This window comes from Aedes albopictus, chromosome 1, assembly GCF_035046485.1.
Source record: "Aedes albopictus strain Foshan chromosome 1, AalbF5, whole genome shotgun sequence".
Taxonomy (NCBI): Eukaryota; Metazoa; Arthropoda; class Insecta; order Diptera; family Culicidae; genus Aedes; species Aedes albopictus.
The window spans coordinates 170,779,867-170,803,302 of NC_085136.1; the positions used below are offsets into that span (position 1 = coordinate 170,779,867).

The following is a 23,436-nucleotide window of genomic DNA, read 5'->3' on the forward strand; positions in this document are numbered from 1 at the left end:
TTACGCGGTAAATATTAGAGTTAGAATATGGCATCCTTGGTAATAATTGTAGGAAAAACACTAATCTACAACTTTCCCGAACACCATATTTCAATATTAGGTTTCTGAACTGAGTTATGGACAAATGAGTCAAACGATTGCCAGGTGATCGAAAACATCCTCGAAAATCGGCCTTACTATTATTTTTATTTTTCTTATTAAAAGCACAGAGAAACAGACGTAACTCTTAGAACAAATTTCATTAAAAAACATCGTCACGGAAGCGTAATCGCCCAATGCTAAATGTACTGTGCTTGGCCGGGCCCCCACTAGATAGCGGTAGTGAGTAAACGTCCAAAAGGATCAAAACGATACCAGCGCCGCGAGTGGCCAATCGACCTACTACTGAATATTTAAATCAACCATTAAAAAGGTGATCGTTGGGAAGCGATGAGAGTGTGACGTCTGTTTCTCTGTGTTAAAAGTTTTACGAAAAAATGTTTTTTGACGGCCTCAAACTTGGGGAGTGTGTAATGTAACAATAAAATGTACAGCATATTTAGAAGGCTTTATTGCATTTTATTCAATGGTTCAATCATGGATTCAATAATAAATAAAAGTATTAAATTTTAAACACATTATGAAAGAGGTGTAGGATTTGCATTCAGTTTTAACTTATCAGCCAATATGCACTGTACACGAAAGTTTCAAAGTTTGGTGCTATCTAGCCGTATGAAATCGTCGTACAATCCAAACAACACATACAACTTCCGGACAATAGATGAATGATTTTTGGCATAAATTATATCGTCTCGCCGCGTTCTAGCTTCCTCTTTATATTTCAACCAGGCTTTCCGTGTGTGCTCCACCGACGGCCCCCATTGTGCACTTGGCTTAGCTGCCTTCGTGATTTTTTCCCACACCGACTCCTGTGTAGAATCTTCTGTTACGGTCCACACGGCCCAAATTAGCACCTGCGACATACCGAACACAAAAATAAAAATGCCACAAATCAAAGCATCGTTCGGATACTCCTGGCCACTGTATGTGGGCCATTTGTATTCAACCAGTGAATAGAGAAAAACAGCAATCATGAAAAGTGGCGTTATTAGACCCCAGCATAGCCTCCAGTAGAGTCCCACCCGGCGCTGCACCATAAATTCGATATCATTGCACCAGTTGTCCAGTCCGTAAATCCAGAAGATCGCAACCATTTCAACGATGGCTAAAACGTAGATTAAGAAAGTACCACCGTAATGATCAACCAGATCAAGTATCCATTGTCCGCCCTGGAATGAAATGAAAAGCGTTTTCATTAGTTTTTCGTCACCTTCTTCTTATTTCTGGTCAGCGGACACCGTTCAGCATCAGCTGTAGTTGAACGTCCGCCTAGGTATTTCTGGTACTAAGCTTAAACATGAACGATCCAGGAGACATATTGACCTGACACCCTACATATCAAATCCACTAGGGTCTTGTATCATTTGAGCAGTTGAATCTATTTTGGGCACTTTCCGCTATAACTAAGTCAATTTCATACCAATAAAATTGAATTTTTGTAAGGGATTACTCAACAAAAATTGTTGTTCAAAAGTAGAACAAACCACTCTTAAGCAAACTATAACTTAAGAAACTGTTATTCAGCTAGTTCTGTTTCTTGGGTAGATACTGTATGTATCTCACCGTGTGCCAAACATTAAATTATTTGGTATAAAATTGACATAGTTATAACGGCAAATGCCCAAAGTACGTGCACCTGCCCAGTCAACCAGTGATCGTATAAGATGTTGCATAAGATGATAAAGTGTACATTTTGCATGCGCCTAAATGGAGGCGTGCATGCATATGGCCTCCACTTTATCATCTTATGCAACATCTTATACAATTACTGGTTGTCAGGGTGCCCTAATGGTACATGTTCCCCCCATATGCTGTTTTTCGTCATCAAATTTGTTTTGCGTATAAGATAATGCATGGAGAAAAATTTAAACAATTTACAGCGAACTACATAATATTATATATAGTGGATTTTGTTATACACGGTAACATAATTCACCCATTTTCGAGGTAAAGCGAATGCAAAAAATGAGTAAATTGCATCGCTGGCCTATGTACGAAAATCTTATCCGTTTAAGACGTATTGATAATGTCAAGTATATTATATGCCTTCAACTGATGTGATCTTATCATTGGATACCACTTAGCGCAACACTAGCGATGAAATACTCATTTTTTGAGCAGTCCTAGTTTAGATCAAATTTGTGTTCACACAAAGATTTTTCTTGCTCAATTTAGAGTAACTTTATCTTAGCGTTTAGCTAATTATGAAATTTTAGAAGCATGTTGAACTTATATTCTATGTGAAATGGTTCAATATTAGTGTCATAAAATGAATTTTAGCTTAACCTCGAAGTAGAAAGAACTATTTTCGCACGCAATAGGCCTTTTCCACAGAGAAACAGACGTCACACTCTCATCGCTTCTCAACGATCACCTTTTTAATTGTTGATTCAAATATTCAGTAGTAGGTCGATTGCCCAGCCAACCACATATCGTAAATCATTGTGTGGAAAAAATCGTATATTTTCATATATTGAATCAGAATTGTATAATGATACGTATATTTGTTGACAATGATTGCGTAAAATCACATTTCATGCCAAATAAAATTTCAATTGCGATTTTGTTTCATATAGTCGTCTCCGATCATAAAAGGTGCGAGATACTATCGGTAGGATCGCACAGAGTCGGATAGTATCGTGAAAAAAACATACATTCTTAGTGTCAAGCTACAAGTTCGCTAGCATCGTATATATGATTTCTGTGAATCGTGGAAATCGTTGCTTCACATCGTATATGAATCTGCTAAATCGAGCTTGCTACCTAAATGTATGATGAAAATCGGTGAAATCGTATACAACTATAACAATGTTGTATATTGATCGTTTGCATCACACTTGTGTCGTACGAAGTGAATAAAATCGTAGAAATCGTATATTCGTTTTTACAGTCGCATATGATTGTTACTGCACTCTTAAAGTCGAATCTTAATCTCGGAAATCGTAAATGGTTTTGTTTACATATTTGTATGATGGAGAAAAGGAAAAAAAGGTATTCATAACAAGTTTGTATTTTTGTTGTTGTTGACACATTCCAACCATCGTAGTAATAATTTCAACCAAATATATACGTTTTCATACTACAGTCAGGTTTTTTTTACGCGGGGGATACGTACCGCGTAAAAAAAAAACTCAGTTCAAAATTCAAAAAACCGCGTAAAAAAAGTCACCATTTCTCGACGAATCATGCAAAAATAAGACGATGAACTTTTTTTTTGTATGGAGTTTTCATTTACGCGGCCGCGTAAATGAAAACCGCGTAAAAAAAACCTGACTGTATTTATATACAGCAGATGACTTACAATAAGTGATGTATAGATTCCAACAAAGGGCCCATATAGCCGAGGCGGTAAACGCACGGGTATTCAGCATGACCATGCTGAGGGTGACGGGTTCGATTCCCGGTCGGTCCAGGATCTTTTCGTAAAGGAAATTTCCTTGACTTCCTTGGGCATAGAGTATCTTCGTGCCTGCCACACGGATGTAGACATGCAAAATGGTCGTTGGCAGAGGAAGCTCTCAGTTAAAAACTGTGGAAGTGCTCATTGAACACTAAGCTGAGAAGCAGGCTTTGTCCCAGTGAGGACGTTACGCCAAGAAGAGAGAGAGAGAGAGATTCCAACAACGATGTGAATTCCGGGCCTCTTGCACGGCACCACTTTTGGTGCAATTAAAGCACAACAACAACGCTCCCACCCCATGTCTCGCACCCAAGGATGGAAATCTATAGTGATCATGATAGGATCCCAAATGTGTCGCGGTTGGAAGGCATGGCGCGATCATAGCAACAACGATTGAATTTTGTCGTCAAGCATTCATAACTACCCATGCTCCGCGAATAATAAATCGCTCGGCATGTGCGGCCGCGATGCGATCGTTATCATGAAGTCGAATTGATAAATTTCGATTTTCGATCACTTTTTGTGCATTCTTATTGCTGAAGCTTCACGATCTGCATATGAATGTAATATTCCAGATCATGAATTTTGGTTCCGGGTGCAAAAGTGGTCATAATCGTGATGAATAAAGTTTATCGCGACTTGTAACATGATCCCGATAACGAGAGATCACGCGATGAAGCGTGCATCAGAAGTTTGATTGCTCTGTGATACGGGCACAGCGCGAGGGTGCCGCATCATGCTACCGCAAGAGCAACGGCTATCTTTGATTGTTCGTAGGTGTATATCATTTATCGTAAGAAGTGATTTTCTTCCATCCTTGCTCGCACCGTATCATGCTAATTCCACTGCCACAGTGCCGCCGCTGCGAGCCTCGCCACTGTTAGCCAGTGCAGTAGGATGTTCCGTTCCTAGTTTGGACGGCATCGTACAACTTCTCTCAATAGTCAACGTCGTCGCAGAAGCATATTCCGTGATGTCTTCCTCACGTAGGATCAAGAGAGTTCATAATCAGAAAAACACTGATTTGCACTGTTACAACACTTTTGTACGAACCGTGACTATGATGGCCAAATGCTGACACTTTTCTGCTGGTAAATAAGGCGAAAAGAACATGATTTTGAACACCTGGACGATTTTTCACACGGAACACAAACAAACAATATGGCTGACTAATAAGCCAACACAGCGGCGGTCGTCTAAGCATCAGTAATAGGAGGCAATCAGTGAAGTACTAGATTGAAAGTAGTGAGCTGGATTTTTGTATGGTGAGATGATCAATTCTCCATTTCTGCAATGAAATGGTGCAAACAGCGTAGGTTATATGATTTATTGGCTAATTTGATGCTATTTGAGCAAAAGTTTGAATAACTGTGTTGTTGTATTATTTTTTCCTGCAACTTTAACAACACAGTTATCCAAACTTTTGCTCAAACAGCATCAAATTAGTCAATAAATCATATAACCCACGCTGTTTGCACCATTTCATTGCAGAAATGGAGAATTGATCATCTCGCCATACAAAAATCCAGCTCACTACTTTCAATCTAGTACTTCACTGATTGCCTCCTATTGATTTTACATGAAAATCGTGTAAAGTTACAGCAAAGTCAGTAGAACTTCGGTACGTTCGTTTCAAATAATATGATCTATCCCTCAGAATTATGAATACATGTGTGTGAACTTCACTGGAAATTTACGCTAAATCATAGATTATGGTGAACTGCATTCCACTAATAAATCATTTAAGCTTTAGTTAAAATAAATTATTTTATAATCAGATTCTCCGCACAAAAATTAGTCGAAATCCAAAATTTCATAATTTTTAGAGTCCGTGAACTATTTCAGGCGTTCGATTTGAATAGGTCGTATGTTTGCTGTGATTCCTATGTAGATGCGACCTATTCAAATCGAACGCCAGATTTTGAAAATGCATTTAAAGTTTGTATGTGTTTTTTTTTGTTCGGGTCGAAATTAGTCTATGGTCGAACTGTCAGTTTTTCGATTAAACTGTCATTCTATCCACGAAAATTAAAACTGTTTTGTTAATTTAATCATCGAAACGCATTGAAATCCAATAAAATCACGTTATACTCAGAAAAATGAGCTTTTTCGATTAGGCTATATAAAATAGCACTATTTAATTCGCTAAACAACCCAATTGCTATTTTGTTTGCAAATCTAAGATTTCTGGAGAGCAAAAGTTTAGCCATTTGTATGGAGATTTCTGTTTTTTGCGCTCCGTCCCGAAAGGGGTAGAAAAAGTTATATACACAGTATGTAGCAGGTTCCACCGAAGATTATGTCCGGAGACCACATCTGGTAGCTTCCAAATAATCCATAGCACAGAGCGATCATTTTATGGCCAAATATTGTGGATTTGGCACCAAATTGGTGTCGGAAGTAACTTCATTGACTTCCGCTGCCTTTCCTATGCGTTAAACATAACGTCGGAAGTAGTGCGCTGTATATTATGTTTCCAGTTCAAAACCGAATTAGCGACATTTTTTCTTTGACTTCCGCTGCTTTTGCCTTGCGTTAAACACAATGTCGGAAGTGGGGCGCTGTATAGAGCACCAGGTGTACAATACAGCGCCCCACTTCCGACATTATGTTTAACGCAAGGCAAAAGCAGCGGAAGTCACAGAAAAAATGTCGCTAATTCGGTTTTGAACTGGAAACATAATAGTAAATCTGATGCTCTTTACAGCGCACTACTTCCGACGTTATGTTCAACGCATAGGAAAGACATCGAAAGTCAATGAAGTTACTTCCGACACCAATTTAGTGCTAAATCCACAATACATTTTACATTTCAAGTACCGTCGTGCGGGGCTACTTTTGAAATGCAGAGCTACTTTAGACACTTTTGAAAATGGAATTTTTGAATTTAAAATATGGTTCATATCTGTTTGATGTCTTTGGGACTATTATGACGCAATATTTTCCTCTTCATTTGGTTGAAATTGTTTTTCAAACAAACCCTTATTGCTTATCAGGAGGCGAAAAACATCGAATAAACAAAAAAAATAATCAAAACGTATCAGAACATTTGCTCTGTAAGCATTGTGTCTGCAGTTCATAAATTTCAAAGGTTTGATCAATTCGTTCAAGATGTATCAACGTAGCATATACAATCGATTATTTGTATCGTTATACATTATAAATGACAGTTTCACCTAAATAAAAGATTGATGGTCTCTTTTTTAGGGCTGTTTGTATTATAATATCACGCTGCTCATACTAGCAATGGTAGCACAGAACCATCTAAAACACATATATTTATTGATATGATGTATGATATAGATATGTAGATATTAGCGTGGGTCATCGGAACCGTTTTCTCAGATCAAAGCTTTTTTTTGGTTCCGTTTCGGGTCCTGAGTATCTGTGCAAAATTTGAACACGATCGGTTGCGTCTACACTTTGCGCATTGCAAATGAAATTTGTATGGGATTTTGTATGGGAAAACATGATTTTTGCATTTTAGTCATAAGTTGAAAAAGTTTGTCTGAAACTTTCTAACCGATACAGTAAAATAATAGCCTAGGGTGTTCTGAAAAACTTTGTTGAAGACCGCAAAGCGATCCGATGCTTGTGAAAAAAGTTATAAACAACGAACCGCATGCATGTGTTTATGTTTTAACATGTAAAGGAATAACAATAGCAACAAAATCATGCTGTTTCGCCAAGCAATGTCAACGCTATAACTTTTTCCAGACGCATCAGATCACTTATTCGCTGTCTTCGACAAAGTTTTTCAGGACACCCTAGGCTATGTTTTTCACTTTATCGGTTACACGGTTTTAGAAAAAATCGAGCTTGTTATGAGAAAAATGCAAAAAAGTGTGTTTACCCATGTAAAACCCCATAAAAACTTTAAACACAATGCGCAAAACGTAGACATAACCGATCGTGCCCAAATTTTGCACACTAATTTGGGTCCTGAAATGGGATCAAAAAAGCTTTGATCTGATGGGATACCATTGAATTTTTCATTTTTCCATATAAACGATGACCCACTCTAGTAGATATGTATACTACAGTAATGGTACAAAGTAGTAAATAACTTTGGAATTTTAAATGCAGTTTTTTTGATATTATGTCTCTCAAGAAAAATCAGAATATGGCGATTATCTGCCTCTGGCTTCTGATATTAGCGCGACAGTCACTAATCATAAAAGCGTCACCAGATTTAAAAGTATAAAATTCCACTATATGGGGTTTGACAGCAAGAACACTCATTCCACTGAGCTACTCTTGCCGTTCGTCACAAATACATTCAAAAACATCTGTCACTTCGCGAAACCCACGTGCTTTTGTGTTTGGCGGGAACACTTTTTCTTTTGTTTTGCCTTGCGACTGTCATGCGGCGGTATGCCTTGCGAGCGTACGACCGCCGCAGGACTCTAACAAAAGATAAGCGCGACAATAGTTGAAAATGTCCAAAGTAGCCCTCATCCGGTTCTATATGAGATGTGTCCGATTGATGTATGAACAACGTTTTTGTTTATCGATGGATTTAGTTCAAAATTTTGCATACATCCTACATACATACTGACGATTATTATGTGTAAAAATTGTGGAAATCCATTCGCTACTCTGGGAGTTATAGAGTCATAAAGTTGAAAAACCATGAAAAGGTGTATAAAGAAGCCCCGCACGACGGTATCAGAACGAAAATATGTCTAAGATTCAATAAATTGACGAAAAATACCCACGTGGCAACGCTTTTCTCAATACTCAGAAAGGGGGGAGGGTTACGGGATGCTGCACCCAGATATTACCGCATCTAATTAAAAATTGGTTTCATTTTTTTATTGTATGGTCTTTGTGTTTAAAAAAAAGTTGTTTATCTAGGGCTTTTAAGGGTTAAACTCGGGGTTAAATGCAAAGAGTGGTGGTGGGATGTAAGAATGTAGTGTTCTGCCGATTTTCAAGGATCATGTTTAAGATCCTTTTTGGATCAATTTTGGTTATCGGACTTCTTTCATTTTATTTTATTATGATTTTTTTGGAGGAAAAATTACTGACATAATATACCGCATTTAGTTCACCACTGGACTGCGCACTCAGTCTTCATAAGTGCGAAGACGTAAATAAAAGTGCGCGATTGCATCAAATCAAGTTGATGTCTTCGGCGCACTATTTCTTCAATCTATGGTGAAGAAGTGCTCTGAAGACACCGAGTTGATTTGATGCAATCGCGCACTTTTATTCGCGTTTTCGCACTTGTGAAAACTAGTGCGATAGTCTAGTGGTGAACTAAATGCGCTATAAATTGTTCCACAATATCCGACTTTTAAACGCAAAGGGAGTTTAGGTATGAAAATGTAGTGTCCTGTCGATGTTCAAAGGATCAGTCCTTTTGAATCAATCTTGGTGGTCGGACTTTTTGCTATTTGATTTTATGTTTATTTTCTGGACAAAAAATGGCTGAAATATTTAATTGTTGTTATATTTTACGTAGATTACGTATTAACGATATTTTTAGCCTTTTATTAGTTCATCTTGGGACCCACACTTTACTTACCTTGCGAAGGAAGAATTGACATTTTAATGATCGATTGAGCTTGAAATTTGTCAGCAAACTACAAATAAAGTGCAGTTTGCTATAGCAAAAATTGTTTTGAATTGTTTGAACCAGAAATTATGTATTATGACAATTGAATTATTTATCATAATTGAGTAATTCTCGCTGAGATCGGCCCACTATTTACACCTTATCTTCAAAAATGTTTTAGGTGGTGATTTTCTGAAAGTCTTCGCTAAAAAGGTAAAGAAAAGGCATTTTGTTACTCAAATTGATGGACCCCCGTTAATTAGAGCCACAACATTTTTTGCAGACCCCTCGATTTTGGTCAAATGGTGGCGCATTAAAACCGTTATAGGGTAACCTCGGGTAATACGCACCCCCGGGGCAAAACGCCCTCACCCTATTTCATTATATAAGTGGAGTTCCGTCAGATGCAATGAAACTAGACGTAAAGGTGAGCCGAACATGCCCAAGAATGACGAGAATATTCAAATGAAAAGCGTGGAAAACGATGATTTTCCACATTTGGAAAGATTGTCTAATTTCAAGCGCACGCAATTTAAGCGATTGCGCGCCGATCATATGGAATCAACCTATTAACTACCATCCGCCTCCTACACCTTCCATTTGCTACCGTAAATAGTAAGATGGAGCCGCTTGGTATTTTATTAGAATTCAAAGCGGAAAATGCCAGAGGTCGTATTGCCCCACCTCAAGGTGCGTTTTGCCCCCAACAGTTTGTCAGCACCCAAAACGTAACACTTTTTTAAATTGTTAATTTGATTCGGTAAAATTGATATCACGCGCACCAAAAGTTGGCGTCACTTAGCTAAATAAGCAAACTAACTTTCAATACGCAAGCCACTCATAAAATTGTCTTAATCTTAGTTATTAGGCCACGTTTGCTTAGGGGGTGCATATTACCCCACCTTCCCCTAACTCGAAAGTTTCGCCTAAAACCACCTCAAAACGAAATGTTGTTGAAAAGAGGAAAGAGAGCTACTATTTACAATTATAAAAAGTTGGGTCGGTCATATTGATTTTTGCCGCCATCTTGGATTTTTATACCAAAACTTTTATTTCACCATGATGGCAACCAACGATTTTCAAAATTTTATATATATTCACGAGTTCTTAGATCTAGCGGAGTTCCAACTTCCTAGCCCAATAACCATTTTCCTAGATATCGAGAAATCAAATCGAAAGGGGAAAACTAGCAGAGCTTAAAAAATGATTAAATTACCTAGTTGCTTGATAGATTAACAAATACTTACCGGAGTAATGTACACCAATCCAGTACAAAATCCAATAGTGGATAGAATTAATGCTAGATGCCAATATTTACGCTTCGGGAAGGCATCCCAAAATGCCGTTATTATTGCTCTACGGACGAGAGATTGCTTAGTTTCAACTTATGTTTCGCACAATTAGTCCTATTGGAACTTACCCGTGTAAAGCCACTGCTGAGCCTACCCCCAAGACAAACAACATAAAAAAGAATAGTACGGAGAAGAGCTATGGGGAATAAAAAGAAAACGATATCATTTTAATTGTGGCTTTGGATGGAATACTAAATTTAAGTAAACAATACAAACACTGCCCGTCATAAATGTAGACTCACAAAATGATTCTTATTGAAACAGTAATGGATCACCCAAGATAGTTTAGCTTCACCCTCACACTTAAAACAGAATGCCGAGATCGGCTGTGCGGAACTCGGTTAAAGTTCAGTTCATTTCCTGATATTTCGGCTAAACACTTGACGTTTAATGTTCAATGATAGCGGAACCCATGGGTGCTGCTATGAATAAACTTGACTTTTTGCTGATATCTCAGTTAAATTGCGATTGCCGAGCACTCGGATGTGCAGATCTCGGCAAAAGAATGAAAATTAGCCGAGCTCAACTGAGTGTGCTGCATAAATTCAAATCCTGAGGACCTGAGGAAGATGCTGACAACATTTTCGGGAGTTCTTGAGTTTTTGAGACTTGCTTACTGATGCTAAACCTTTTTGGGTGATTGTTGCAGTACAGTCAACTTTCGGTCGTTGGGCTACGTTTAGGTGGGCTACGTTTTAACTGGGCGCCCGTTAGGTGGGCTATAGCCCAGTTAAATCGAAGTCAAACGTCACTTTTTGACGTGAAGCATGATTTGTCAAGGTTGGTAGCCCTGAATCTCTATTGTTAAAGATTATTTGACAGCTCAAAACTCAGCCCACCTAGTGAAAGTCTTTCACTAACTGGGCTACGAGTTTAGTGCAACGAACGAAAGTTGACTGTACTACATATAATATTGAGGCTATACTTATTCAAAGTTATAGCGCATTTAGTTCACCACTGGACTATCGCACTAGTTTTCATGAGTGCGAAAACGCTAGTAAAAGTGCGCGTTTGCATCAAAACAACTCGGTGTCTTCGGAGCACTTCTTCACCATAGATTGAAGAAATAGTGCGCCGAAGACTTACTTACCTTACCGGTCAGGCTAAGGCCTGGGTGGCCTCTGCTGTACATAGTAGCCGCCTCCATTCCACTCGGTCCATGGCTGTTTGCCTCCAGTTCCGCACTCTGCGTAGGGTCCGCAGATCGTCCTCCACTTGGTCGACCCACCTAGCTCGCTGCGCTCCACGTCTTCTTGTACCGGTCGGATGACTCTCGAGAACCATTTTAGTCGGGTTGCTATCCGACATCCTGATGACGTGACCCGCCCACCGTAGCCTCCCGATTTTCGCGGTATGGACGATGGTTGGTTCTCCCAGCAGCTGATGCAGCTCGTGGTTCATTCGCCTTCTCCAAGTCCCGTCTTCCATCTGCACTCCGCCGTAGATGGTACGCAACACCTTCCGTTCGAAAACTCCAAAGGCGCGTTGGTCCTCTGCACGTAGGGTCCATGTTTCGTGCCCATAGAGGACGACCGGTCTAATCAACGTTTTGTAGATGGTTAACTTCGTGTTACGGCGAACTTTATTCGATCGTAGAGTTCTGCGGAGTCCAAAGTAGGCACGATTTCCTGCCACAATGCGCCTCTGAATTTCTCTGCTGGTGTCGTTGTCGTCGGTCACCAGTGAGCCCAAGTACACGAATTCTTCAACCGCCTCGATTTCATCACCGTCGATATGAATTCGGGGTGGCGGGCGCGGTGATTCCTCCCTGGAGCCCTTTGCCATCATGTACTTTGTCTTCGACACATTAATGACTAATCCGATTCGCCTGGCTTCACTCTTAAGTCGGATGTACGTTTCCGCCATCGTCTCAAATTTACGAGCAATAATATCAATATCATCGGCGAAACCAAGCAGCTGAACGGACTTCGTGAAAATCGTCCCACTCGTGTTTATCCCCGCTCTTCTTATTACACCCTCCAAAGCAATGTTGAACAGCAAGCACGAAAGACCATCACCTTGCCGTAACCCTCTGCGAGATTCGAAGGGACTCGAGAGTGTCCCTGATACTCGAACTACGCACATCACTCGATCCATCGTCGCCTTGATCAACCGTATCAGTTTATCCGGGAATCCGTATTCGTGCATAATCTGCCATAGCTGTTGTTCGGTGCTGTGCGCCGAAGACATCAACCTGATTTGATGCAATCGCGCACTTTTATTTACGTTTTCGTACTTATGAAGTCGCAGTTCGCAGTCCAGTGGTGAACTAAATGCGGTATAATACGTATATTTAATTTAGTTACTTATACCTGTGGAACAATGTCAAATTTTGCGATTGCATCGGGATATGAGATAAATGCAAGTCCGGTACCGCTTTTGACAACTTTTGAAATATCTTCTATTCCGAGGTTATGGGCGAGATTTCCTAAAATGCTGAAAATTGTCATGCCTCCTAACAGACTAGTGAATGTATCCAGCGTTGTCACGATCATTGCATCTCTGAAAATAAGGTAACATTAGAAGGTTCTCCAGAAAGTTTTAGTATTGCATTGATAACAATATGTTGGGAAAGGATTGTTAGTATAGGTTATTCACATTTTTACACAAATATTTAAATTTCGAAGAGCTAAGTGAAATCTTTACTTGCTTAGGATCACCACGAGAGTTGCAATCATATTTCTTGATTCAAGACAACATTTCAGTTTTTTTTTTAAATTTATGTTTGACTGATTATGCAACGTTATTCAATATGGCTCCTGTTACAAGTATAAGTACAGCCGATGTTGTTAACTTCAGGATAGTTTGGTGGAACAAGTGTACCCCATAAGTATCTTGGCATAATCCGTAAGTATCAAAGAGAGCCCTGGTTGGTCTCCGTACAGATGGTCGAATGCCAAAATGCCGAAAGGACAGATGACTGAAGGGAAAGATGATCGAAATACGTTAGCTCGATTAGGAAGAACCTTCTTTTGAACATAGACAGTTCATTTTTATCGGATTCCAGCCAAATGTTTTTAGGCTATTTGTAATTCGGCCAACTGTCTTCCGACCAAAATTCTATCGATCATCTGTTATGAAACGAGACCGATTATGTAATGTAACAGTTTATGGCGGAAACAGCTATTGTAACGCGAGTCAAAGGCTGAACTCCAAAACAACTTGGATCAAGAATGTCCCAAAAATGTATAACATTGTCCGATGGTTTTCAAGGAGCCTCAGAAAACATGGTTGGTAAAATGACCATGCAACGTAAAACAGTGTTGTGTAAATGATTACTGGTTGAGTGTGAAAGTAGACTCTGAAAGTCTTTATTCTTAAGTTTTACTGGTTTTGAATACCATAAAAAAATCTTGCAATGGCGTAAAATTGCAAGGCGTCCAGACATTATAGTTGGTTATGTATAAAGTTACAGTTTGTAGTGAAAGCAGTTACAGTATCGGCTTTCGGTCACAGACAAACATACATAGCACCTAGAACAATTTTCGTGAAAATCCATTGCTCAGTCCACCATCTGCACGGAGAAACTGAAAAACTCAAAATTAGGTACTTTTAAGCTCAATTTTGAGTTCTTTTTCATCTCCCTTTTCATGCGCTCTTTCTGTTGTTGTCAGAGAATGAAGAGAGAAACAGCCCAACTTTTGCAGTTCCGTGCGTCAAGCCAACACTGAGTTTCTAGCACAGTACTCAAATTTGAGTGAATACAACCTAGTCAAAATTACGGTTGGGTGGATAAAACTTAAAATTAGGGATTTTTTCACATGGAAGCAAGCGGGAACAACCCAACAAAAACATCGATTCCATCAACTCAAAATTGGCTTGACGCACGCAACCCCGAAGTTGGGTGGAAAGAACTCACTTTTGGGTAGTTTCGTCTCTCCGTGTGGTGGAAATGTTTCATGAAACACTGCGTTTTTCAATATCGTCAACAGAAGGCGCTAGTGTGAAACGTTAAACCACAGAGAATAGACATCCAAGTCCAGTTTCGAAACTGTGTAAGGAATTTAACGACCATTTGAAATCGGCAACAAAAGTGGCAATAGCGTGGCGCTGCAATCGGTTAATTTCCCATACTAATTTAATTCACCACTTGAAATGTTTCAACTCACCACTGACTGTGGCAATATGGTGTTTGGTGGCGTTAGTGTTGTCATCGTGTATTGGTTTGCAACCTTACTCACGTAAAGATTCAAATCCTTACACAACTTTCTGAATGAAATTTGTTCTAGCCTGGATGTCTGTTCTCTGTGGTTAAACGCAAAAGAAAACGATGCCCACGCCTCTAGTTGTGAAAGCCACAACTACGAAGATTTAAAATGATCGTTAAAAGCGTGGTCGATTGAAATTTCGCAATTGCTACGTCTGTTTGTCTGTGTTTCGGCTATAGATATCAAGAACTGAATAACTGGACTGGCCAAGAAAATTCCCACTAGAAACCCACAATATCCAAAAAATGTATAATAATCGCATCTTTTTTTTTTTTTTTTTTTTCCTTCTAAACCATAGGGGGATAATCTGCACAACAGACACCCTAACAGAAGGTTAGGGTAGTGTAGGTCTGACAGGCCGTCTTCAACAACAAAAGTAAAATCCAGGACTACTCTCTCCTCGTACCCACTAAACAATTCCTATGGTCGCCAAACCCTACGTCTCTCCGGAACCACAGAGAACAGACATCCAAGTCCAGTTCCGAAACTGTGTAAGGAATTTAACGACCATTTGAAATCGGCAACACAAGTGGCAATAGCGTGGCGCTGCAATCGGTTAATTTCCCATACTAATTTAATTCACCACTTGAAATGTTTCAACTCACCACTGACTGTGGCAATATGGTGTTTGGTGGCGTTAGTGTTGTCATCGTGTATTGGTTTGCAACCTTACTCAAGTAAAGATTCAAATCCTTACACAACTTTCTGAATGAAATTTGTTCTAGCCTGGATGTCTGTTCTCTGTGCCGGAACCACCAAGAAGGTATTGCTTCAGAGAGGGGCTAGTGCACATCGCACCCACAATGTTAGCTGCGTAGCCTGCAGCAACGAACATCGATGACTCGCTTTGGAGAGTCCATCACGGTAGCATGCTGGCGCTTAGCCAGTTTCCCGAGTGGTCCTCGCCACTCCCTTTGTCCTCGGAAGGCGGGCAGGGTCAACCCCGCCCGCGCCCTACTGCTGAGCGGACATCAAGAACTGATGCCCACGTGCAACCCGATCTGACCTGCCCGTAAGGAAGGGTATCACTACCCTTCAGGCCCTATCAGATGCACCCGTAGGTTGCAGACAGCAGGATCTCACCTACCCCGACCCTTGCCGGGGACCCCTTTCCAACCGCGGGCTCGGATCCAACCCAGTAGACCGACGCCACGACAGCACCGCTACCGGGACTTCCTCTCCGCGGCCACTTAATCGTTGTAAGGGTCGATCTCGACCGCAGGGCACCGGTATGACCTACGAAGCCGACTCCGAACCCCTGGACCACCTCTTGTTCTGCATCTGGACTAGCCATTCTCCGAGTCCACGCGCCACCTCCTCTGTAGCTCCCAGACGATGTGGGTAATAGCCGTTGAAACGGCGTTCCAGCCAAACTCATCCCTACACATCCTCTGGACCAAGTTGTCCGGAGTTGTGTCCTCCCCGCATGTGGCAAGCATGCGGTCACGCATTGTGCGAAAACGCGGGCACACGAACAAAACGTGTTCCGCCGTTTCCTCTAAACCATTGCACACTGGGCATTCGGGAGAATCCGCATGCCCGAAACGGTGTAGATACTGTCGGAAGCAACCATGACCTGTAAGGACCTGTGTCAGGTGGAATGTGACTTCCCCATGGCGCCTATTAATCCAACTATCTACCCTCGGTATCAACCTATAGGTCCACCTTCCTTTGGTGGAACTGTCCCACGCGCGCTGCCATTTGACCATAGAGGCCATCCTGACAGTCCTGCGTATGCCTCTTGTGCCGCGCATTTCGAAGCACTCCATGTCCTCACTGATAAGAATGCTGATAGGCACCATACCAGTAATGACGCAGAGAGCGTCGTGTGACACGGTACGGTACGCGCTCGCAACCCTCAGGCACATAAGCCTGTAAGTACTTTCCAGCTTCCGTCGGTAGCATTTAGTACTTAGCGCGGTGCCCCACGCCGGGCCGCCATACCTAAGTATGGATGTAGCAACACTAGCCAGAAGCTTGCGCTTACTGGCGTACACCGCAGAGCTATTGGACATCATCCGGGACAGTGCCGCAATAGCTGTGGAGGCTCTTTTACAGGCATAATCGACGTGGCTACCGAAGGTAAGCTTATCGTCGATCATCACGCCAAAGTGTTTGACGGAGCGCTTTGACAGGATAGTACAGTCTCCTACACTGATCTCCGTCTGCTGCTCCGACTTTAGGTTGTTAACAACCGTCACCTCTGTCTTGTGGTGAGCCAGCTCCAGTTTCCTGGACCGCATCCACGCCTCCACAACCTTGATCGAGTGGTTGGTAGTCAACTTTACCTCCTCGATCGTTTCACCGTAGACTTCGAGCGTAATGTCGTCGGCAAATCCGACAATCACCACTCCCACTGGATACTCTAACCTCAACACCTCGTCGTACATGACATTCCATAACACCGGACCCAGGATGGAACCTTGCGGGACTCCTGAGGTTATGTGAAAGCACTTCCGACCCACCTCCGTGTCGTAGACTAGTACACGATTCTGAAAGTAACTTCCGAGAATCTTGTACAGGTACTCCGGTATCCCCAGACGCAAGAGCGCATCGGCAATAGAAGACCAGCTGGCGCTATTAAACGCATTCCTTACATCCAGAGTCACTACCGCGCAAAAGCGAATTCCCCTCCTCTTAGGCTCGAGTGCTTTCTCGGCGGTTTTTGTAACCGACAAGATAGCGTCTACGGTGGACCTTCCCTTCCGGAAGCCGTACTGGTTACTCGAAAGACCATTTTCGACCTCGGTGAACCGCAACATTCTATTGAGGATGATCTTTTCGAGCACCTTCCCCGCCGTGTCAATCAAGCATATTGGTCTATATGCCGACGGGTCTCCGGGTGGTTTCCCCGCCTTTGGCAATAGTACCAGGCTCTGCCTCTTCCAAGCTTCTGGGAAAACTCCCTCGTCCAGGCATTTCTGCATAGCAGACCTGAACATCTCGGGAGCCTCTGCAATAGCTACTTTTAAGGCCAGGTTCGGAACTCCGTCCGGACCTGGGGCCTTACCTACGCTAAGGGACTTAGCTATCCCCGCAAGTTCCACATCGGTGACCCTCTCCTCATCGCCAGCCCCAGTCCCCGGCTGTCCTACGAAAGGAGGCCAAGGACTAGGATCATGACGCGGAAAAAGTCCTCCAATGATCCCCTCCAACATCTCTGGAGATTGCTCTGTAGGAGCCATCACACCTCTCGTCTCGGCCATAACGATCCTGTAATAATCGCATCTGGTCTTCAGGATCAGTGTATATGGTTAATAAATAATTATCGGTCATCAGTGTAATAACAACTATAACTGCAGCTGCTACAAGTGCAGATTTGCAATTTTAGTCTTAGGATAAAAAAATGCTACGACTGACACTACACTTAATGTGACCCCCAAATATTCGATGAAGTTATTGCTTAGATTAGTTCATATTTAATGGAAAAGCGTCAAATAAAACCAACTTTCTTACCTATATATGTTGTGATGAAAATTATTGTATGATGAGAACATTATAATACTTCCCATGCCTACAGAGAGCGAAAAGAACAACTGAGTGGTAGCAGAGTACCATACCTAGTAGATGAGATACATTTCAAAGGATTATTCGGTGAATTTGTTAGTCACATTTGGTGTGTCGTTGATGATGATAAGCTTTTTATTTATGGAATAATTATGTCTGTTAGATAGGACCAGTCCACCTACCTATAGGAGTTGTGTTTAAAATTGTTATATGATGCATACATTATGACCGGTCCCATTCCAACTGCTAGTGAGAAAAAACACTGAACCACTGCTTCCTTCCACACCTGGTACGATGTAGTGAGAAGCATTTATTGAAATTGTGTGCTTAGATTTTCATGTGCGAGATTGACCAACCATAATTGAAAACAAAAGCTTACCTTAGGATTGAGTAACTCGCCCCATTGAGGTTTGATGAAAAAGATTACTCCGTCGGCGGCTCCATCAAGCGTTAGCGCACGAACCAAAATGATAATTAGTACAACATATGGAAAAATCGCCAGAAAGTAGGCAACCTTTCCAGAGCTTTTAACGCCACGCACCAGCACCAAGAAGATGACCACCCATGCCAGCAATAACCAAAGTGTGAGCTTCCAATCCGGCGCTCCTATCCCGTCGTCGATGCTGTCTTTTTCCTTGAGCACTATATCTCTGTGAACGAGATGGTGTTTATTAGTACGAGTCCGTTTTGAAAATTTAGGGCGAGATGGGTTTATACGGATTATGGGAACATATGACCATAGACTAATTTCAAGACCTCGATGTACCATACAAAACCATTAAATTTTGTGTTTCCAGTCCGATACCCAATAATATTCATAACCGTGCATTTTTTCCGTGTAAACTACCTTTTGTGTAAATTATATTTAGCGTGTTACACGGATCTGTATTTACTAGAAAAAAAAAAAAAATGCAACGCAGAAAAAAGTGTATAACTTTTGATTGAACGCATCCAAAAAGGTGATTGTTTTAACAGTTACCGTATAGTATGTGTAGATGATGCTATGAAAATTTCAAAATATCTGGCAAAGATATCTCAGACACGAAGAATGAGATTTTTTAAATTTTGTGCACCACGGTAAAAATGATTTTGGCTATAAATTTACTGTTAGTTTGTAAAAACGTCTGAAAATTTGACTGTAGGTCTGAAAATTTGATTGTAGGCGCCACTATAGGAACCAAAGTTATTAAATTTTACCACCATAATAGGAACCGTGTACCTATAGAGTTGGTGCAAATGATTTCTAAAACAAAGCTAAAATAAACGATGGTTTTTACATTTTTCCTAGAAAATTTAAATGAAAAACTACCGATAATCGTTTCCACACATTTTTATTTTGTGGTACTATCATTTTTATTTAATTATTTTACTACATGGAGCTACTAATAGCACCAGCACCACTATTGGTACGTTTACCCTAACGAATTAGCTGTTGGGATCTTAACCCTCCAGCACGCGCGCTGTTGTAAAAAGTACAACACTACCAAAAAACCTCGCTCTTTGTATACAGTGTGAGCGCGGTGCAGTTTCGGTTGCTTAATGGCGCGCGTCCTGGAAGGTTAATAACAAGCTTTCTACGACAATTATTCCAACACAATTCAATCAAAATATGACAATCATTTCAATGTGTATATTTGAATTTGGTTGAGCAAATGCTGCCAAAAAGTTTCTTGACCGTTTCTTCAATATAGCTGTAAGAATGAAAGCAAACATTATTTTTATGTTTACATACATATTTTCCATATGTGAATAACTTGAAACAACTAATAACGCATTTCAATCACATTTTTATGATAGAACTCACATCAATGACAAGACTCGAACTCGGAACCTACTACTTTACTGCCGAGGAATTCGTCTATCTCGGATCCTTACTGACGGCTGACAACAATGTGCGTCGTGAAATTCGAAGGCGCATCATCAGCGGGCCCGACTACGGGCTCCAGAAGAAGCTGCGGTCTAGAAAGATTCACCCACGCACCTAATGAACCATGTACAAAACGCTTATAAGACCGGTGGTCCTCTACGGACACGAGACATGGATCGAACATGCTCGAGGAGGACCAGCAAGCACTCGGAGTTTGAGCGATGCGTGCTAAGGGCGATCTTCAGCGGTGTGCAGGAGAATCCAGCATCTAAAAGGTGGCCAAATCCAGGAAGATACGATGGGCAGGGCATGTTACAAGAATGCCGGATAACAACCCTCCAAAGTTGATGTTTGCGACAGATCCGGTTGGCACAAGAAGGCGTAGAGCGCAGAGAGCACGATGGGCGGATCAGGTGGAGCGTGACTTGGAGAGAATCGGGCGTGGCCGAGGATTGAGAACGGCAGCCACGAACCGTGTATTATGAAGAAATATTGTTGATTCAGTTTTATGTTGAGTTTGATGTAATACTAAATAAATGAATGAATACTTCACTTCCGTCTGAATCAGCTCTTCTCCAATCAGGACTACATGAATTGGAAGTTTTTAAACAATAAATAATTTTAAATAAGTTGATACTTAACAACTGTACAACTTGTAAGGTTGAAGACGGCGAATAAATAAATAAATAAATAATTAAACATTGAGTCGAATATGTTGCCTGCGTTACTTAAACATCGCTTAATTTTTTTTATTCGACTAATGGGGCACGTTCGATGTAGTACTAGATTTGTAATAATGAGCATTTTTGAATGGTGAGATGGTCAATTTAGTAACAAATTTTGAAAACGACGTATAATCAATGCTACACCATTGATTATACGTCGTTTTCAAAATTGTTACTGAATTCTCCGCTTCTGCAAAGAAATTGTGCAAAAAGCGTGGGTATTATGATTCCTTGCCTAATTTGGTGCTGCTTGAGCAAAACTTTGTATAACTATGTTGTTTATGTTGCAAGAAATGGAGAAAACAACAACACTGTTGCCCAAAGTTTTGCTCAAACAGCATCAAATTAGGCAAGGAACCATAATACCCACGCTTTTTGCATCATTCAATTGCAGAAATTGAGAATTGACCTTCTTACCATACTAAAATTCAGCTCATTACTAGAAATCTAGTACTTTACCGATCTGTCCTATTGTTTACATCAATTTGGAAGCTAATCAATGGTTTAATCATATCCGTAACGTTTATTCATGTTAGTTAAAGATGATTAACCTGGGCTTGTTAGGAGAATATCTGTAAATAAAAAGAAAGTCGTGTTAAGTACTGTTCCTTTGAATTCCACTAAGAATTTGCATCCTTTGACAGATACGTATTTCGACAAGACACTAAAGACGACCTTACAGTTGAGGTCGAAATACGTATCTGTCAAAGGATGCAAATTCTTAGTGGAATTCAAAGGAACAGTACTTAACACGATTTTCTTTTCATGTTAATTAAGTTTTCAGTTAGCTTTGATTAGCTACGGTGCGGTGTTGTTCTGAAAATTTGAAGTACTTTCAAACATGTTTTCATTTATACCCAACAACGTTATTTGTGCTTAGTTTTTGGAACTCCGATTTTGTATACGGAAGAAAAATGTCATCTCTTTTTGTGACAAAAAGTGGATCCTGAACCCGAACGAGATTTGAAGGCTTAACCCGTGTCACGATAAAGGAACCATCATCATCAGGGCCTATAGACGCTGCTTTACCCCACGTCTCCACTAGACAGAAATGTCTTGCCATTTTGCTGCCAGAAAGAGAAAACGTAACAGAAATGATCAACACCGCTGCTTTCCATGCAAACAGTGAGAGAACATTTCTGTCATGACACATCTGTCCAGCAAAATGGCAAGACATTTCTGTCTAGTGGAGACGTCGGGTTAGTTAGAGGCTGGTTACCCGACGTCTCCACTAGACAGTGTAGAGTACATAAACACTATTGATGTACCCTGCGGTAATTAGATTTATGTTATATTTGTCATTTGTATGTCTATTGTCTGTGACGCTTTGGTTCAAGCTTTGGTCGTCTATTTGTCTATGGAAATGTCATTATTGAGAAGCTCAAAAATAAACAATAATAGTAGAAGTGTAACCACATCGGAAAGCGGAGTGACTAACAAATCGCTGTTCGTAACTTGAGTGAGGTATGCGGAATTTCTGTGTGGTATCTGAAACTGCACGTAATCCGGAGCGACTCGACAATTTGGCGCAGCCGGTACGATTTGTTTGCTACGGTAAGTTTCCTTTAAACTGCGGTTCCGGTTTTTGAGAGGGGACTTGAAAGTTGAACGATAATAAATGGATGTTTTGAGTTCTTGATGCTACATGTTCGATCAGTGATCATTGTGTGTATGCTTGAGAGGATTGTGTACGATGTAGATTATTGATTGCGGGGACGATTTGAAAAATTCCATGGCATCGTGAGGGATGTCGCAAGTTCTAAAGTGAAAATCGATTCTCTAGAAGTTGGAAGCTTAAAAGTGAAATCGAAGTGAAGAAAAGAAAAAAGAAAAGATGCGAGTCCGGTTGATGACCGAAGCGCACACCGAGGATGAAGTAAAAAAAAGATGCGAGTCCGGTTGGCGACCGTAGCGCACAACTGAAGAAGAAATGAAAAGATGCGAGTCCGGCTGAAGACCGTAGCGCACACCGAGAGTGTAACGACATTGAAAAGATGCGAGACCGGTTGAAGACCGTAGCGCCAAGAATAGAGGGTTTCAATGCGATTGACAGTATACAGCGTATGCTTCTCAGGAACCCTTGCTGGTTTTGGCCATTTTTGAAGCTTGGATAGCGATTCATGATACAAAGCCCAAGAATTATGCGGATTTCTTTTATGATTGAAGGGGCACAACGATGTCTGCTTAGCAAAGAGACGACTGAGGATCTCACGGTGTTGAAAGAAGGGTTAGAGGTATAAATACAGTGTTGTCCAAAAGAGGGTTGCGTTTCAAAGATTTCCGAACGTCCAGGTGGAGCTGTTGATTGATTACACCATGCTTCCAAGGAAGATGGCTTACCTCAGAGTCCCTGTGGCAATGGATGCTAGGGTCAATCAGGGGCTTCAGGAAGTGCTCCATGCCGATATGATTGAACCAGTTATTGGGCCATCTGACTGAATTTCTCCAATGGTAGTGGTCCCCAAGGGGACTGATGATATGCGGCTATGTATTGATGTGCGATATCCCAATCAAGCGATACAACATGAGCACTATCCACTTCCAATTTTCGATACTTTTCTTAATAAGCTCAAAGGAGCGGTTGTTTTCCCAAAGCTTGATGTTTCTTCTGCCTACTACCACGTGGAACTACATCCTGAATCGCGAGAGGTAACAACCTTCATGACGAGCGGGGGTCTGATGCGTTTCAGGCGCCTAATGTTTGACATAAATTGCGCG

The 23,436-nt window shown here is 41.0% G+C and overlaps 1 protein-coding gene across 2 annotated transcripts in view; it reads right to left on the minus strand.

Annotated features, from left to right (window-relative positions):
- Positions 1–528: 528 nt before the first annotated feature.
- LOC109406368 (sodium-dependent nutrient amino acid transporter 1) overlaps positions 529–23,436 on the minus strand; it is a 56,720-nt gene continuing 33,812 nt past the window's right edge. The window contains exons 5-10 of one of the 2 annotated variants that reach the window (XM_029858338.2): positions 18,506–18,776; positions 18,309–18,412; positions 12,724–12,913; positions 10,480–10,547; positions 10,307–10,415; positions 529–1,268 (exon numbers count right to left, since the gene is read on the minus strand). In XM_029858338.2, coding sequence (XP_029714198.2) covers positions 687–1,268; positions 10,307–10,415; positions 10,480–10,547; positions 12,724–12,913; positions 18,309–18,412; positions 18,506–18,776 — 1,324 coding nt within the window. In that variant the 3' untranslated portion in view covers positions 529–686. Of the gene's footprint in view, positions 1,269–10,306; positions 10,416–10,479; positions 10,548–12,723; positions 12,914–18,075; positions 18,180–18,308; positions 18,413–18,505; positions 18,777–23,436 lie in introns of both variants that reach the window. The other variant, XM_029858337.2, reaches the window with a different exon arrangement.